Source organism: Uranotaenia lowii, chromosome 1 (genome assembly GCF_029784155.1).
Source record: "Uranotaenia lowii strain MFRU-FL chromosome 1, ASM2978415v1, whole genome shotgun sequence".
NCBI classification, from domain to species: Eukaryota; Metazoa; Arthropoda; class Insecta; order Diptera; family Culicidae; genus Uranotaenia; species Uranotaenia lowii.
In genome coordinates, this window is record NC_073691.1 from 21,390,872 (window position 1) to 21,408,505 (window position 17,634).

Genomic DNA, 17,634 nt, shown 5'->3' on the forward strand with positions numbered 1-17,634 from the left:
CTTTTTCCCAAAACCAGTGAACTTGCTTTAAAAAACATGTAAATTACCAAAATTTGTATGTCAAAATTATAGTTTCGATTAAATAAAATAAAAATTCGTAAATAAAAAAAAAATTATGCAGAAATTTCTTATTTTAGGAAAAAATTATAAAAAAGCAATATAAAGAAATCAATTGGAACCGAACATTTGTAGGTTTCCAAAAAAGCACATTTTTTACATTGCTGGTTTCCAGCAATTGAGTTTGCTGATCGATTTCAGCAATTTAGCGGGACAACAATCAGCAAAATTTTGCTGGTTTCCAGCAATAAACAATTTGCTGTGTACTGAGCTTTGCATGGTAACTGGAGCGGTTGAAAAAGTGCAATATGCTTCGATCTTCATGGCACAAACAACTTATTTACTGCCGATAATCGGCAGATGTTTTTCAATAACAATACTGTTTAAAACAACGCATGGAATTACGTCAACGGAAGCTCCCAACAAATATTATGTTCCAGTGTTTTTCCGATCTATTCGGTATAAATGATTTGTGCAGTCGCGATCCTGGCATTAATTGAACCAGGAACCTCTACGTGTCGACATCGAATAGTTAAGAGATTTTCTTATAGTCAGAAAAAAAGAAAAGCAAAGATGCACAAAAACACCATTTCTATCCTTCTGATCATCCTGAGCTGCTCCGTGGTCTATCTCCAAGGGGCCGTAATCATTCGGCAGAGCAAGCATAAAGAAACGGGACGATCGGCGGAGCCAGCTCGAGTCATCTCAGTGTTGCCGAGTGACGATAAACATCCCATAAAACGTGACAGTCCTCAGGGAGCCGAGGGGATCATCGATGATTCTACGGTGGATGTTCCCAGAGAACGAAAGGAGACCTTCTCAGTCAACAAACGGCGGCCATGTTCTTTCTGCAAGTTTTTTACTACAACGACTCCCGCTCCAAAGCGAAAGATTCATCTAAAGTTTGTGCAACCGTAATGTGATGTGCGGATCGCCAATTTTTAAACTTGGCCCACAGTATTACCATTCTCTCGGGAGTGAAGACTGAAGATCTTTCGTTATTGTTGATTAATTTTAAGATGAACTAAGGAAGTTTAATTGATAATAAATATTTGAATGTAACATTCCAATTTTCATTTGGCTTCAGAGTAAGAATTATGGTATGTTGATTTTTTTAATTATGTTAAAAAATTGTCAATTCTTTTATGAAATTTTCGCGTTATTTATACTCGTGTTCTAAATATTATGCAAATCATTTTCAACAACACGTTACTTTTTTGCACTAAATTAAAAACACGCGATAGTACCTACTGGGGGTAACAGCTTTCAACTGTGACCAGTGCCTACCATCATCAACAACGCGCTTGGGGATCCTTTTGACGTTTATTTATATACGCAAGGCAATGATCTATTAGAAAATAGTGAGTGATTGAGCGAGCTGTTATCAGTTACGTAAATTTCCAATGAATTGCATATTAGTATTGATTGATGCTTTCGAACGAAAATGATAGTGATTATAATTTGCAATCAAGACGTTATCTCGGTAGCCCTAATGAAGACACACCCTTGTTTATTAGTAGATTCCTAGTTAAAAAATATATGGTTTATTCTGAAAGTTCTACTTTTTACACGACCAGTCAAACATTTTTTGAGAAACTTTACCAGTGTGGAGAAGTGGAGATGTTGTACTAAAATCGCTGATCATACTGACTGGACACTCGATTTCGTTTTCTGGCTAATATTTCCAACAGTACGCAATGTCGATTCCAGAGTGCGCATCGATCGATTTGAAGAAATGCTATCCCAATTAGGACATGCCACCCAACTATAAAAAAACAGGCAATTTCTATAATAAAATCGGGCTAAACAAGTATATTTTTCCTACAGGGCATTTTTTGTCAAATTTTTCAGGTTCGCCACCTGCCGTCGGTATTGCGAACCTGCGAAATCTGACAACAAACCAATACGACAGAAAATTGTTGAATTTTTGCTCTTAGTGTCATGTCAGTGCGATCAGTGCTAAAATATTGATCGATTTTGGAAGGTTTTTTTTCTATAAGGTACAATAAGTCTATATATATTATAGGTATATTAGTCTATAAGGTGAAATATTCGGAATTGGAAGCTTTGGGATGACTGATTTTTTCTTGTGATATTTTTCGCTCAAACAATGTATTATTGATAGAAGAAACTTAAAAAAAATTAAGTTGTTACTTACTTTTGAGTTGTTTATCATTAGGCATTAGTTTTTCGAATTAAATAGTAACTTTTGAAAACACGTCCCGAAATTTTTATAATGACTTATAGTTCGGGCAATATCCGGGCATATTTGGTCAAACCCAGGAATTTCTCTACAAAAAAAAAATTAAAAAAAAATCATAAAACTTAACAGAAGCTTTTAAATCGTGTATTAGACTTTCAAAAAACCTTTCATGATTATTTTCATAGAACTTGCTAAAAAAATTGCGTTTTGGACGCATAAATAATCATAAATTTACATCACAATTTTTTTTTTACTTAAATTTTGATAAACAAAGTGAAAAATCCGGGCAAAATCCAGATTTTTTAAAATGGAAATCAGGTATCCGAGCCGGAGCGGAGTTCTCTTTATTTTTTTCATTAAAATTCCGCGCAAACCCAGATTAAACCAGGCAACTTGAAAAGCTTATGTTAGCCACATGAGCATAGAATAAGTTTTATTTAAATCCTTTGATGTCTTTCAAAATATATTTTCAACACAAATAAGCTAAATCTATCAAACTCTTGGGTATATTTAAAAAAAATCGCTTTTTGATAAAAATAAATCCAATTTTCAAAATTAAAAGTAGAGATTTAAGTTTTGCGCTAGAATCTGATTCTTGAAAACTGGATTCATATTAAAGATTTAAATTTGAAATTTGGTTCTTGAAAAAACTGCATTATCAATAATGTTAAACATTAAACTAAGAAAATATGGAATCCACTGCGAATTTCTTACGTTAAAATAACATGTTTCTTTTTCAGAAAATAATGTTTAGAAAAAACTATTGCTTAATTAAAATTCCGTGGAAATCTTTTTAAATCAATTTTTTTAATCAAACAAAACTTGCCGAATAAACTCAAATTCCACTTAAAACCTTAATTTCCAGCCGAATAGTGAGTACAAACTGTTTTTGAATAACATTCAAAATTTTGAAATTGAATAAAAAATTAGAATTTTAAATCAGCGATCTCTTGCGATTTGAATTCCTCAACTATTCTTGTGATTTAATTTAAAGTCATCTTGATTTTAAATTCATTGAACTCATTAAACTCATCTATTAGCTGAACCTAAATTTTAATGATCAATTCTGAATTTGAATTATGAATCTGAATTCAAATTTTCAATTTTGAATCTTATCCGAATTTCAAAACGATTTCTTAATTGTTCATTCTGAGCGATTTCTGAGTTTATATTCAAGATCAGAATTTTAAATATAAACGAAGAAGAGAAATTTACATATTTCGAAGCCCTCAATCCCTTCAAAGCTCTATAATTTCAATTCTGATGTTTTGGGTTTCAATTTATCGGACATGCGAATCTGAATTCTATGATGAATTTCGAATTATGTATCTAATTCTGATTTTTCAATCGCCGTTTCCAAGGATTGAAAGTTTGAATTCTGCATAAAGAACTTAGAATTAGAAGATGAAAAAAACATTCAAAATGGATTCTTATTTTCTTTTTTTATATTTGATTGTTTTGTATCTAGGGGAGATGGGGGCATAATGGCCACCTTAAGGAAAACGCTTATTTAACCATAGAGATCAGTTGTAATATGTGAATTACATCATTGTTTCGTGTTCAGACACTCAAATAGTCTATTGCCTAATTGGATGAAACTTGAAAAAGTAGATAAAAACGTTTAAAAATGCATTTTAAAAAATTTTGCCGAAAGCTGAAAACCAGGCATAATGAGAAACCCCCCGAGGCAGTATGAGCACCATTAATGAAGGCATAATGAGCGTTTTCTGCCGGGGATTCTAGTAGCAAATTCGACCCGTTGAAGTCAACTGACTAATAGAGCTACAGCTTGACCTGTATCATCTGACGATTTGGCCTATTGGTAAGATGTCGGAGAGGTAATCAGTAGGCTCGAGTTCGATTCCTGGTCGAGGTGATTTTTTTTTTCATTTATCATTCATGATCATGATTGCACTAAACGGTGAGGCGTTGATTCATCAAACAAAGCAATAACAAAATAATCTAGGTCTGTTTGTAGAATACAGAGAATTAACACATGCTCATACATTATGTTTCTGGTGTTTTGTTTGACGGATGATGCTTTGATGCTTTTAGCCGTATAATGTAACAATAAAAAAATCAATCATGAATGGTATGTGCAAAAAAAATCCCCTCGAACAGGAATCGAACTCGAGTCTACTGATTACCTCTCCGACATCTTACCAATGGGCCAAATCGACAGACGAAACAAGCCAAGCTGTAGCTCTATTATTCAGTTGACTTCATCGAGTTGAATTCGCTGCTAGATTCCCCAGGCAGAAAATGCTCATTATGCCTTCATTAATGGTGCTCTATTCGCCTCTAGTGAACAAATTAAAGTAAAACAGCGTTTTAAAATTGATTAAAGTGAAAAATCAAAAATTTTATGACGTTGAAAATTGAGAAACAATGTGTAGATCATGTTGCAGTGCGTACATTTCAGATCAAGATGATTTAAAGGTCATAAAAGCTTATTTGGTGGTGCTCAAAAATTATAATATTTTCGTCACTTGAGGATCTAGCTGGTTATTATTTAATATTTCTGTTTAGATGAAAAGGATATTTCTTTTTTGGTGAAAAATTAATACTACGGGTAGTATGAAACAAGTCCTTATGAAAATTTGTTTAAGAAAATACGTACTTATGTAGAAAAAAGGAGTGCTCATTATGCCCTGGGTGCTCGTTATGCCCTCATCTCCCCTAACTATTGAAAATAAATATGAACATGAATCAAATTTTGAATGAAATTCAAAATTTTATTTGAACCAGTATTTCAAAACAGGATTTCATTTCTTATTGTAAATGATGATTTGAACTGTAGATCACGAATTCTCAATAGATTCAGAATAAATAGCAAACATGAAAACAGAAATAACATTTTGGTTTAAGTAACCAGAACTTTCGGGATGAGTTTAATGTCATTTGAAATTTAAAATCCAGAGCTAATTTTTATCAACAAAATTTTAAAAAATTGTTACAGTATGCTGAATTTGGGATTAGTTGTCAAGGGTTTCACATCAGTTTTGAGTTAAGATTGTTACTCTCAAATAACCTTACTCAATCATCAAAATTGGATTAAAAAATTTATAATTTTGTTCGTATAGTGGGAAACCTCGCTATTTTTTTCTGCACCCTCATGAGGGGGGGAGGGGGGAGGGATTTAACTCCCAACACTTCCCCCTCCCCCGTTTTTACGGCCATGAAGATTCCTATTATGGTTTGAGACCTCTCCCTTTCTCATGAAGGGGGGAGGGGCCTCCTAAACAAAAGACATATGTTTGCATAACTCGAGAACCATGTGATGGTGTTTGGGTACAAGGAATGTTTCTACGAATATTAGGTACCACTCCCTCCTTTTAGTGGGGAGATAGGAAGGGGGAGGGGGCCTACCTTAGAGTTTTTTTTTTACATAACTCGAGAACTAATCAAGATATTGGAACCAAATTGGGCATGGGAGGGTATTTAAACACAAGAAATGTTTCTATAGTTTTTTTAACTCCTCCTTTTTTCAGTGGAAATCTAAGCAGGAAGGGAGGAGGTGGGCTTCTATACATTTTTTATTTCATAACTTGAGAACTATTCGAATAAATGGAACCAAATTTGGCTTGGAGGAGTATTTATATATTAATTTTTCGCATAACTCGTGAACTTATCGAGCAAATGGAAACAAATTTACTATGGGAGGGCATTTGGAATCAATATATGCTAATATGATTATTCGAGACTCCTTTCTACTTCAATTGGGGATAAAGTTAGGAAAGAGGGGAGCTCACATACTCACATTGTTTTGCATAAACCAAGAACTTATCAAACAAATGCAACCAAACATGACATTGGAAATCATTTGGGTACGAGAAATGGTTCTATGATTATTTGAAATACCATCTTTTTTTTCCAGTGAATACATAAGAAATAGGGAGGGGTCCAATACAATTTTCTTGGTATAGAAGTAGTCAAGCAAAAAAATAATCTAATTTGACCTGGGAAGGTATTTGAGTACAAGATAAAGCTTAGTTCTTTTAGAAATGGGACATTTTCTTTTGCTAGTAGCTCATTTACCAGTAATTGGACACTAAAAATTTTGACAGCATTTTGCTACCTGTAAAAAGTTCTTTTAGACCTATTTTTTTCCAAAATTTCAAATTCATGCGTTTTTCAAATATTTATGTTTAAAAAAAGAGAAAAACAAAATTTTGCACAGTTTTCTTCAATATCCGTCATTATGAAATCGATAGCTGGTTCACCGTTGATTATTCAAAGAATTACTGTATGTGAGTGGTGGAAAAGTATGCAAACACTGTAAAAAAATGTCCACAAATTTCAAATTAAGCATTTGAGTGAAGCACATGATCGGCAGCTACGGATAAGGGTCATTATGGAATTCAAGTGTCATACTAGCATTTTTAATATTGAATAAGCGAAAAACTAACCACCCATGGTGGATATTCAACATACATACATACATAAACCGGCTTTTTGGACCAAAGATACAGGTGCTCTTAGAAGTGGTTTAAATCTGGATTTCTACTGGAAAATGGCATATTTTGACAAAATTTGACGATGAAATTCTTATGAATATATCCAGCTCTTTTTCATCTTTTTTGAGGCCTATAATCTACATATTTTAGCTACCAGCTTTTGTAAACTTCACCAACCTCAACTTTCTTGTCTAAATTTTAAAAGAATTTCTTAAGACTGGTGGTTCGACGGGCGATTCTCCTTCCTGTGAATAGTTTCAATACATTTTCTCTGGAGCCACCAGTTTGACGAAACACTCAATCTAAATAATATATGTAGTCCTACCGCCCAGAATTGATCTACCCGAACATTGTTTGGACTTTCTTTCATTTCTTCCTCGTCCGTTGGGCATCAAATAAAAAATTATCCTTAAATTCAAACAAACTGTTTAGAAAACGTTATCTTTTACTAGGGCGAAAATAATGTTAACAGTAATATCAAAAACAAAAATAAAGACAAGCACTGTTCCCGGGAATAACTAGAATTCCCGCCGAAGCCAAAGTTGTTCTTGTTGTTAGAAGGTAGGGCCACCAACCACTGGGAGAGGCCAACCAAACTCTTGCTGTGTTGCTTGTTTTGGACTGTGAACTTAACCTAGCCTGCGGTTTGTTGTACATCTCCAGCCGAGAGAAATGGCCGGGCATTTGACGGTCGCCATGGCCGTCGTCCTCCTTATTAGATACGAGTATATCAGGGGTAAGCTTAGTAGAATAAAATATTTAGCCTTCGGTCTCCAAAGTAAGTGTTTTCATGCTCACTTAACGGTGATTCCGTGCTGCCAAGTCCATTCGTTCGCGAGGGTTCCTTTTTTTGTTCTTTTATTTGGTTGATGTCGTATTTCGATTTACCACTATTTTCTTACTTCTACTTATTGTTAACGATCTTTGCAAAGAAAGAAATGACTGAATGTTTTGCATTTTCCGTTTGCTTCAGTAACGAGTATTTGCTAATTGGTAGTTTCGATGATTCTGCTGTTGTTGGTATTGTTATTGGTTGATGTTCTTTGCCTTACATACTAGTGGTCAATTTAGAGAGTAGCCATTGTACGGAGTTCCACGGTTTGTCCACCTAATAACGTTGCATTGACTAGGGTTTAAGCTTCAGCCGGAGGTGCTTCGGCGGGCGCTTCTCCTTCCTGTGAATAGTTTAGAAAACAATTTAACATCGAATGCCAAACGAGTAAACTGGCAACACTTAACAACCGAAGCACTTATTACGGGGATACCTCTTTTTTCGAGACGGTTTAGCAACAACACAACACTGGTGCGTTAGAACGATGGCAACACTTATTCAAAGGGAAGAAAGGCTTTCGAAGAACGGGTAAAACACTGCCACAAAACATCAACACAGAGTCTCTTAGTTCACAGAATGATTTTTACTCTTAGATTTTTGGTTTTTATTTCATCCGAAAACAAATACACATTTTCCGCTATGAATTCGATAAAACAAGTAGCATAAGTACATAACTAAGATGGGGAGGGAACCTGGGATTTAAGGACGAAGGTTGAAACAACATCAAAACGTGTTATCCACTGGATACGGGTTTTAGTGACACTTTTTGAGAGGACATTTAAAATAATAGTTCCGACTTTTCTTCTTCCAGGAGCATTGAGAAGGGTCATTCTGTTTCGTTGAAACAATACGAGGGGCTTTTGGTACGTTTTGCATTCTTCTCCTCGATTTATTCTCCACATTTGGATTATTTTGATAATAAGTTATATATTTTTTCTTTCCTTTTCATTAAAAACGATATTAAATAAACAGATAGACAGATGTTGCTTTAGATGTAATAGTGATGTGAGGACATGAACATGACGAGTAACAGCTTATGCCTCGGCTTCAACCGCTTCGGCCGTTTCTTCTTTTACCTTGTCGCCCTTCTTGGACCATTCGGGTTTCTTCTGCTTGGTCCAGAGATGAGATGGGTGGCCGATCGTTGATGGTAGGGAAGAAAATCAAAAATATTGTTAGCGCATTATATTGAAACTGTAGACTTCTGAAACGAAAAACTGCTAAAGGCTGGGGCAAACTTTTGAGAGCTTAACATTCGAAACATATTTTTAGAGTGACCTTTGAATAAATTGAATAAATAGAATTTTGAAATAATATTGGAAATCGGACATCAGACATCAAACGTCAAACAACAGATATGTCAGAAGACATAAGACATCAATTATCAGACATCAAACACCAGACATCAGTCATCAGGCATCTTATATCTGACATCAGATAACAGTCATAAGTCTTCAAACATCAGCCCCTTGTAATCAAACATCAGAAAACGGGCATCAGACAACAGATATCAGACATCTGGTATCATCTGGTAATAAAAGCTATCAGATTACAGACAACAGAAATCAGACATCAGATGTCAGACATTAGATATCAGACACCATGAGACATCAGACCTTAGATATCAGACATCATACATAAGACATCAGATATTAGACATCAGACATCAGGCATGAGCCATCAGAGATTAGACATCAGACATTAAACATCAGACATTAGACATCAGACATTAGACATCAGACATTAGACATCAGACATTATACATCAGACATTAGACATCAGACGTTAGACATCAGACATTAGACGCTAGGTATCAGACATTAGACATCAGATATTGGACATCAGACATTAGATATCAGACATCATACATGAGACATAAGATATTAGACATCAGACATCAGGCATTAGACATCTGAGATTAGACATCAGACATAAGATATCAGACATCAGTCATCAGACCTTAGACATCAGACACTAGACCTCAGACATTAGATATCAGACATCATACATAAGACATCAGATATTAGACAGCAGACATCAGGCATTAGGCATCAGACATTAGTCATCAGACATTGGACATCAGACGCTAGATATCAGATACTAGACATCAGACACTAGACATCAGATGCTAGACATCAGACATTAATCATAAGACAACTGATGTCGGACTTAAGACATTAATCATCAGATAACTGGCGTCAGGCATCACATCAAACATTGGTCAGACATCAGATATCGAACATCATACAATAGATTGCGCAATAACAAATCAAGTATCAAATACTAGAGTTCGAAAATCAGCATCACAAATCGTACATCCGAAATCTAAATGTTCTTTGTAGTGGTAAAAAATGTTTTGGCAAAACTACGTTTCGTTCTTTTTTTCAAGGTTCACTCTTTAATTTTAAAACTTACTGCAAGGCTCAAAAAAGATTGCCCCCTCGGTGAAAGTTAGATCGTTGAATGTGAGTTCGAAATGCGAATGGGTGTCATTTTAGAGGGCATTTGTTTCGATTGGTAGGATTACAGGAATTTAAGCCGTGCTCACTTAAAAAAAACTAAAGGAAAACAAATAATGCCACCTGTGAAGATAAGAGTTTTGCTGTTTCGTGTAATATTTTGAAATAAAAAAGGCAAAAATTTGAAGAAAACCAGTTCCAATCGAAACTTCCGATCGGAGGCTGGAAAGCATTTGCAAATTGCCGATTATTCGTGAAGCGTAAGAAAGATGATAGTTTAGAGTTGAGAAACTTAAACCAAAACAAGTTGATTAACTCAGAGAATGGGAATATCCAAAAGCGAAATTCTCGACCACGGGGTGAAGGTGGCAAGAGACAGGATGTGTTCTACATTTACCTATGGACAACGTTTTCTAAGATTGGACTTGGATTGCATTTAAGGCAGCGGCTGGCATCAGAATGTTGCGACTTGAAAAGAACCACTCGAGATATGAGAAAAAAAGAAGAACAAAGTAAACCATCCATACTTGGGTTCCTTCCAGAAAATGACATTTTATTTGTGACAATTTTTCTATAGCATTGATTAAACTGCAGATTGTATATTTTTGTTTTCTGTTTACTGCTTGCGGTTGCTATGCAACAAGTAATCTATTAGTGGATTTGTTTTTCTAAATTTTTCACCTTCCATTAATTAACAGTAAAACTTGTCAAAATAAAACGGACCCTCGAAGAAACTGGGGGTGTCCAGGTAATTTAAAAATTTAAAAATAATGAATAAATCAAAGGTGGTTTTGTTCTTTCTACTTCTTCTGCCAGTCAGCCTTCTCCGATTTCTTAGCCTGCGGAACGAGAAAGAGAGAGAGAGAAACAGAGACGGAATGTCCGGAAATGAGTTGACGATGAAAATTTCTAAAGGGGAGGGTTGGGCCACTACTAAGTGGGATCACGCAAACACACTGCAAAACAAAAATCCTTCCCATCGGGACGGCGAGACTCTCGTCAAAAATCGGCTGGTTGAGAACTGCGTCCGGTTGCGAGGGATGGGTGGATTTCAAGCGGGAACCGACAGCGCTTTCGAAAAAATATGAAGCCCCGGTTCTTAATCAGTTGACAAAAACAACATGTGGGGGTGTTCAAAAAATTCCAAAACAAAACAAGTCAACTTCTTCCTGTTTTAAAATGGAACGAGAAATCGAAGCAAAATATTTTGGAGCATTTTGTTAGCAGTAAGTTTTAGTCGGGGTCAACCGAGTTCTACCAATTTTTCTTCAGCTTCGATTTCTGTTGAGGGAATTCCAATTGTTGCTCAGTGAGCTCACTTCGTACTCTCTTCAAAAATCCTGGCGTTGAGAGTTTTTGTTCCGCGATTTTTTCTTCAAAAACTGTATTTTTTTAACAGAATCAAACACCAAAAAATGAGTTGACACTTTTTTGCAGTGTCAACACAGTAAAAATGATGAAAAAATAATATGAACTGGAAAAATTGTGCCTGTCAAAAATAGCTGATTGAGCACACATTCCTGTCCGATCGCGCACCGTTGGAACTTCAACGGGTCAAAGTCGAATCGAATCGAATCGGACCAAAATGAAAACATGTACCCACCTCCTTGTCTTCTTCCTCCAGGGTGAATTCCTTCTTTTTGACAACCTTGAGCTGGTTGCGGAAGTTGAATTCGGCGGCCTTCTTCTGCAGCTTGGCGAATTTGTTCTCGTACTTGGAGACCTTCTTCAGCGTTGGCTTAACGCTGCGTTAATGGAAGAAAGAAGAAAAAGGTAAACAAACAATTAGTGACGCCCGTTCAGTGATGCCATCTGTGCATTCTGCGGCAGCGTGGATAATACTCACAATTTACCGCGCAGGTCGTTGACTTGGGCGTTCAGGTCGGAAATCTATTGGTTCGTGTTGAAGATTATTGTTGTCATTTTCAATTTAAGGCAGCCGGCCGGAAAAATGAAAAATATGTTAGAACAAGATTCTTTTGCGTTTCGAACTGACAAATCATAGAAAATTGACTAGCAGGTGAAAGTTTTGTTATCAAGGGGAAAAAACTAGTTTGAAATTTACAGTGAGCAGTGGAAGAATACAAGAACGGAAATGTAAATACACAGGATTAGAGGTGCGGTGAAGGGACAATTCTACTGGAAAATCTGGTATGTGCAAGTCCTCGGTAATGTCTACATTTGCCGGAGGTGACCATTTCTCTACAGGAACCCTGGGTAGGGCTGTTAGTTTTTTTTTTCTAAACAGTGAAAGCTAACAAATAGCACAATACTGAAACTGGAAACGATCAGCGCTTGGCACCGCTGCTGTGGAGCTTTGGCGTGGGATTTTTAATTTCAGTTAAGCCGTTGGACGGAGTTAGTTTTAAATCATAGATAAATCGTTCAAAACGTGTGGTAGTGTGTATTGTGTTTATTTTCATTTTGGTTCTTTAATCGGAGTAGCTGGGAGATTGTGTACGTGTGGATGTAAGTTTGCGCGCGTTTGCTTGTAAATAACTTAAAATAACGTAAAAAAAACGAAAAAATACAAAACAGTGACTACATTTCCTGGCGCTAAGCACCAGTTCCCTTTCCATTTGGACAGAGAAAGATAGAAAGTGAATACACGGTAGAAGAGCACAGTGACGACGAACAAAAGAAACAGATATGTGGTAACATGGCCCGCGCGATGTTTGAAATCAAGGTCAGTTTGTAACGAAAATGAATTTAACAATTTGACAGCACAACACAATAGAAATAGAGAGAGAGAAAGAAAGATACAGATACATTAGAAGAGAAAGAGAGATAGGAAAAGTGTAACATAAAGTCAACAGGAATGTAAGAGAGAGAGACACTGATTACAATCAGCGGTAAGACGTTTTTGTTTCCGAATTGGCACTTAGTGACGGTGTTAGACTTTGGACAAGAAATGTGAAACGGAACAGTGTTGCCAGCCGGTTTTGTTAGATACTACACCGGGGTGGCAACATGTGGAACAGTGACAATTTTCGGTGCTGGTTGAAGCTCAATAAAGGCTTATGAACCAGTTCCAATTTCGGTACGATGTGAAGGTTATATTTATTTCAGGAATTCAGTCGAAACGAACATAAACAATCGACAGAACAGAATGTTGGAGATTATCTTTGAGAAGGTACTGCACAGTATGGCACATTGAAAATCTGCTTTACAAAACAATTGCTTTCGTTTTAGTTTTTTTGATTCGTAGAGTCATTACTAGGATTTTCTGGAGCTATCTCAACAAAAGTTTTTCTTCATTGACAAAAAAAACCTTTTTGTTTTTCAAAAATCGATGTCAAATAACACATTACAACATGGGATTCCAGACACTGGTTAGTACACTGTAAACAAAAATGTAAATCGTAGAAATCGCAAAAAACAGCGTGCATTACTGGACTAAGGGGTGGGCGGGGCTTTTGCTAAGGTTTTGATTGTTGTTGGTTGTTTCTTCTAAAAGGAGCGTCCCGATAGATAAGCGAAACAAATACACGCAAAAAAATGTTAGGCAGTCAAATCGGTCAACCGAGCTGTCAGATAATCACTAGAAATCTGAACGGCAACACTGCGGTAACGATGAAGGAACTTGCCCTAAGGTTTATTTCATTGGGTGGCATTTCTTTATTTCACAAGTTTTCAAATCCATCGAATAATTTTGCACCTGTAGGATTGGAAAACTGTGGCAGGTAACAAAGAAACGTCCAACTCAACCTATAGCAGCTTCCTTCACAACCAAAAAATTCACTTTACAGAACTAATAGATACTCAACGAATTAATAATTGTTACTTCACATTTTGTGGGGCAGATCTATCTGACAGGAGGAAAACAAAAACAACAATAATAAAAAAAACGCCGGATATTAATACACTCTATATAAAAAAACCCTAATCTATCTGTGCCATACTGTTGTTTCTAAAGGGAATTCTATTCTGTTCTAATTTTCAGAATTTCTAGCAGACCGGTAATTTCTATTGCGATGTTGTTGGATCACTTTTTGAGTTGAGAAACTAGTCAAGTGAATTATTCACAACAACACAAATTACGCTTACAGTCACCACCAGCATAAGGTCATGTGAAACACACGCGCGGGCTTAAATGTCACTTTTAGGATGTTGCTGTTTGTTGTTGTTGTTGTTGTCGTTGATGATGTAAGTTTTAGAAAAGGAAAGGGCTTTGTATTGTTTGACTGTTTCTCATGATGCTACTTACATTTGTAATCAGAAAAATAAATTTTAAAAGTCTTGTATTTTAACGTTTTTTTTTCCTTCTTACTTTCTTCCATAAGTGTTTGTGTGCGAAATTTTTGAATCTGTTCCCAGGAACAACACTTTACTGAAAGTTAGACATTTTGGTGTTACGGCAGTGTTGCCGGGCGTGTACTGACTTCGCATAGGAATAGTAAATATGTGAGAAGAGTAATTCAACGAATGTTTGAAGTTTGATGAACGAAATTTGAGCCCCTTGTGGTTGCGTTGCGATCCGATTGGGCTTCCTGATTACATTAGGTTAGTTTTCGATAAACAGAAAACGTTCTTCCATGCTATTAGTATTACATCATGTGCCTTCGAAGTTACAAGCGTTATGCAGTTTTTCTATGTTTGCCACAGGGTAATTTACTTCAGCTAAAACCAGGAAGGACTCATTCAAGAACCTAAAACTTCAAGACAATGGGTTTTTTCGGTTCTGCACAAAGCCTACTATGTGAAGTGATTGTTGAGGTTAATGTTTGCTCAATGCCAAAAAATCGGTCACAAACAATTTGCGAGTACTGTTTCATGAAACAAGTTGTTCGTATTTATTGCAACACAAAGCCTACCGAACGAAATTTCATGACACAGTTCTCCATTCTGTTAACTACACTGAGTTTAAAATCACTGTACATTCTAACTACTTTTCAGGGTTAGTTCTTAGACGAAAATTGGATGTAAATGTTGAAACATGTGATTTATTTGACATTGTTTATTGATAATAAAAAATTAAAGAAAAATTGAGTCAACTTTTTCATTCTACGAAATTTAAATCTTTGAGTTATTCTACGTGATACTCGGTATTCTGATTTGAAAAGCTGGTTTTTTTCAATGAAAATGATTCTCCGAAGTTGGTTTTTTTCTTCGGTCAAAATACAAAACTTTTGTGTGAAACATTGAATCCCGATAAAATATACTTTTTATTACAAGCAAACAAGTGCAAGTTGGATACGAGCGTGTAGATTACCACACCGAAACAAATTGCCGTATCACTTTCGGATGTATATGTGGGTGAATATTTCTAAACTGTGTACTAGTAGACAAAGAGAGCGGGAAAGTGGTAGTCCAGCAGAAAGATTCTGGCGTCTTGATAGGTGTTTTGAACCTCCTGCTGGATTCATCCTCCACGGGTGTAACTGAAAGCTCAGACGGCCCTTGACAGGCGAAAAGACGGTATTTTGTGAACTTGAATGTTACAAAAACAAAATACTACGATGAGCTGCATCGGCAGCGATTAATCGCTCTTAAAGAAAATCAGTACAACTGTCGGGCTCTGATTGTTTTGATACTTTGGATTTGTAATGGTTTGTTTATTTGGAGTTTGATAATGTTGGTTGAAATTTTCAAACGAACATAATTAGACGAAAAACGAAACAAACGAACAAGAAAAAAATGGTACATGATGTTGAGAAAACAAAACAATTTCAAATTAAACAGAATGAGTATTGATTATTGAATCGCAAAAGTAGTGAATAATAACAAAGAGAGAAAACAAATGTTTAACTCTGCGGCAGTACCTCCCAATCTCTTTTCCGGACTTCATATTCCAGATCGTACTTTTGGCCTTCACATGAATACATACGCTCGAAATATTCTTTAACAATGTCTTTCAACACGTCTGCGAATGGGAAAACGAATGTGCAAGACACGTTCAGTTCAGTTGTGAAATTAAACAGTAAAAAAAGTAAAGAAGTGAGAGAATCAAAACTACAGGCTATAAGAGAGTTGCTCTAAGTCTAATGTGCTGGATGGATTCATGAAAAGTTTCCTTTCCCTACTGAATGTACGGGGCTTTGCGCCTACTGCGATTGAGAATTTTTCTGGGCCAGTTTCTATTACAGTGTTTGACAGCTACTAGGGCATCTGTTTGCCCCCTGCAGCTGTTAAACTGCGTCAAACTTGGGCTTCCAATTCTCCTGATTGTTCCTTGCTGAGATTCGTTTGCTGATGGGTAACGAAAGAGTTGGATAGAATATTTAAGAGAGAAGTTCATTTGTACACTGATTTCATTCAAGAGAATAATGTAATCAATTATTTTTCTCTAGTTGATACGAGAGAGAATCGATTGAGCATGAATCGAATGATTTCAAACGATTTGATGAAAGAAAACTGTCGAATGACGAGGGGCGAAAAGATTGTTGCGGGATCTAAACGGTCGGCCATGTTTCTACTACGAGTGAGACTGATTCAAAGTCACACAATTGAATGGTTGAAATTTTGAAAGCTGAGTGGAGGTTTAAGTCTTGTGCTCAATCAATGTGCTTTTAATCACTTGTTACTCGGACAGAATATACAACTGATTGGAAGTCACCGAAAGTCAAATCATTGAACAGCAGTGTCCTAAACAAACTTCATAGAAGAGTTCAACATTTCAATCAGTTCAAATGTGCAACAGTTCATCGTTTAGTCGAGAGGAGAAAATGGAGGAATGTTAGAACAAAATCCAACAGGTTACTGCGATCACTTTTTCGATAATCGGGTGCTCTGGGTGTGCTTTGGAGATGTATTTTGTATTTTTTTGTTTCAGTTAGGATTATAAGAGGTTAATGTCAAAGTTGACCAACGAAAATAAAAAATAAAAATAGCACAGCTAGTTTTGCTCATATGTCTGTGACTGTAAAGTTTCGGGAAAATTTGACGACTTCAGCCATGTTTCGATAGCCAATCACAATGCTCTGATGCAAAATGTTTGAAACTTTTGTACGGGATACAAAAACGGAATGGTTGGTTCTGTGTGTGCGTGTCTATTTGTTGTGACAAACTATATTTAAAAAAAAATTGTTTTGTTGTTTTATTTTTGTTCTAGCAAACTCGATAAGTTCCGTAATCTCGCATAGCAAAATTTTACCTCTAGTTGTTTCAATTTTTCCCCTCTTTCTAAATCATACTTGTCACCTTCCAAACCGACTATCCTGTTCCAAAATTCGCGACAAAGAGTTTGCAGTTCAGCTGTGCCATAAGCGGTAGGAATAGAATTGTGGAAAACATAATTTAATCGTTGTCGGTTTTGCGAAAATAAGAATACTTAACTTAAAGGCATTGTTGGAAGAAAAAAATCACTAACGTTCCTACAAAAATCTAAAAATCTATGTTTTTGTTAACTGAAGTTTCCTTATTCTTCTTTAAGCTACATCCCTTTTAAATCAATAAATTCTTTCAAAAAACAAATTGATGGCGATGAAACAGCCCAGCCTATGGCTTAACACCTTGCAAACTAAGAAGAAAAATTTGATGCTGGAACTCAATTCTCAACGTCAACGACCTCAAGTTGAATTAACACTAAACATACCGACACTTTGTATATACCTATTCATACCGCGAGCGGTCAAATGACGGCAAACACCGTTTTCGCTAAAACTCCCTTGTTTCTCAACCGATTTC

The 17,634-nt window shown here is 36.0% G+C and overlaps 1 protein-coding gene across 5 annotated transcripts in view; it reads right to left on the reverse strand.

Annotated features, from left to right (window-relative positions):
* Positions 1-7,126: 7,126 nt before the first annotated feature.
* The window catches only part of LOC129738620 (troponin I), a 249,042-nt gene continuing 238,534 nt past the window's right edge, over positions 7,127-17,634 (reverse strand). The window contains exons 4-8 of one of the 5 annotated variants that reach the window (XM_055729862.1): positions 15,771-15,871; positions 11,855-11,898; positions 11,612-11,753; positions 8,626-8,658; positions 7,127-7,892 (exon numbers count right to left, since the gene is read on the reverse strand). In XM_055729862.1, coding sequence (XP_055585837.1) covers positions 7,851-7,892; positions 8,626-8,658; positions 11,612-11,753; positions 11,855-11,898; positions 15,771-15,871 — 362 coding nt within the window. In that variant the 3' untranslated portion in view covers positions 7,127-7,850. Of the gene's footprint in view, positions 7,893-8,109; positions 8,659-10,405; positions 10,848-11,611; positions 11,754-11,854; positions 11,899-15,770; positions 15,872-17,101; positions 17,203-17,634 lie in introns of those variants that run through there. The other 4 variants (XR_008735578.1, XM_055729864.1, XM_055729863.1 and 1 more) reach the window with 4 other exon arrangements.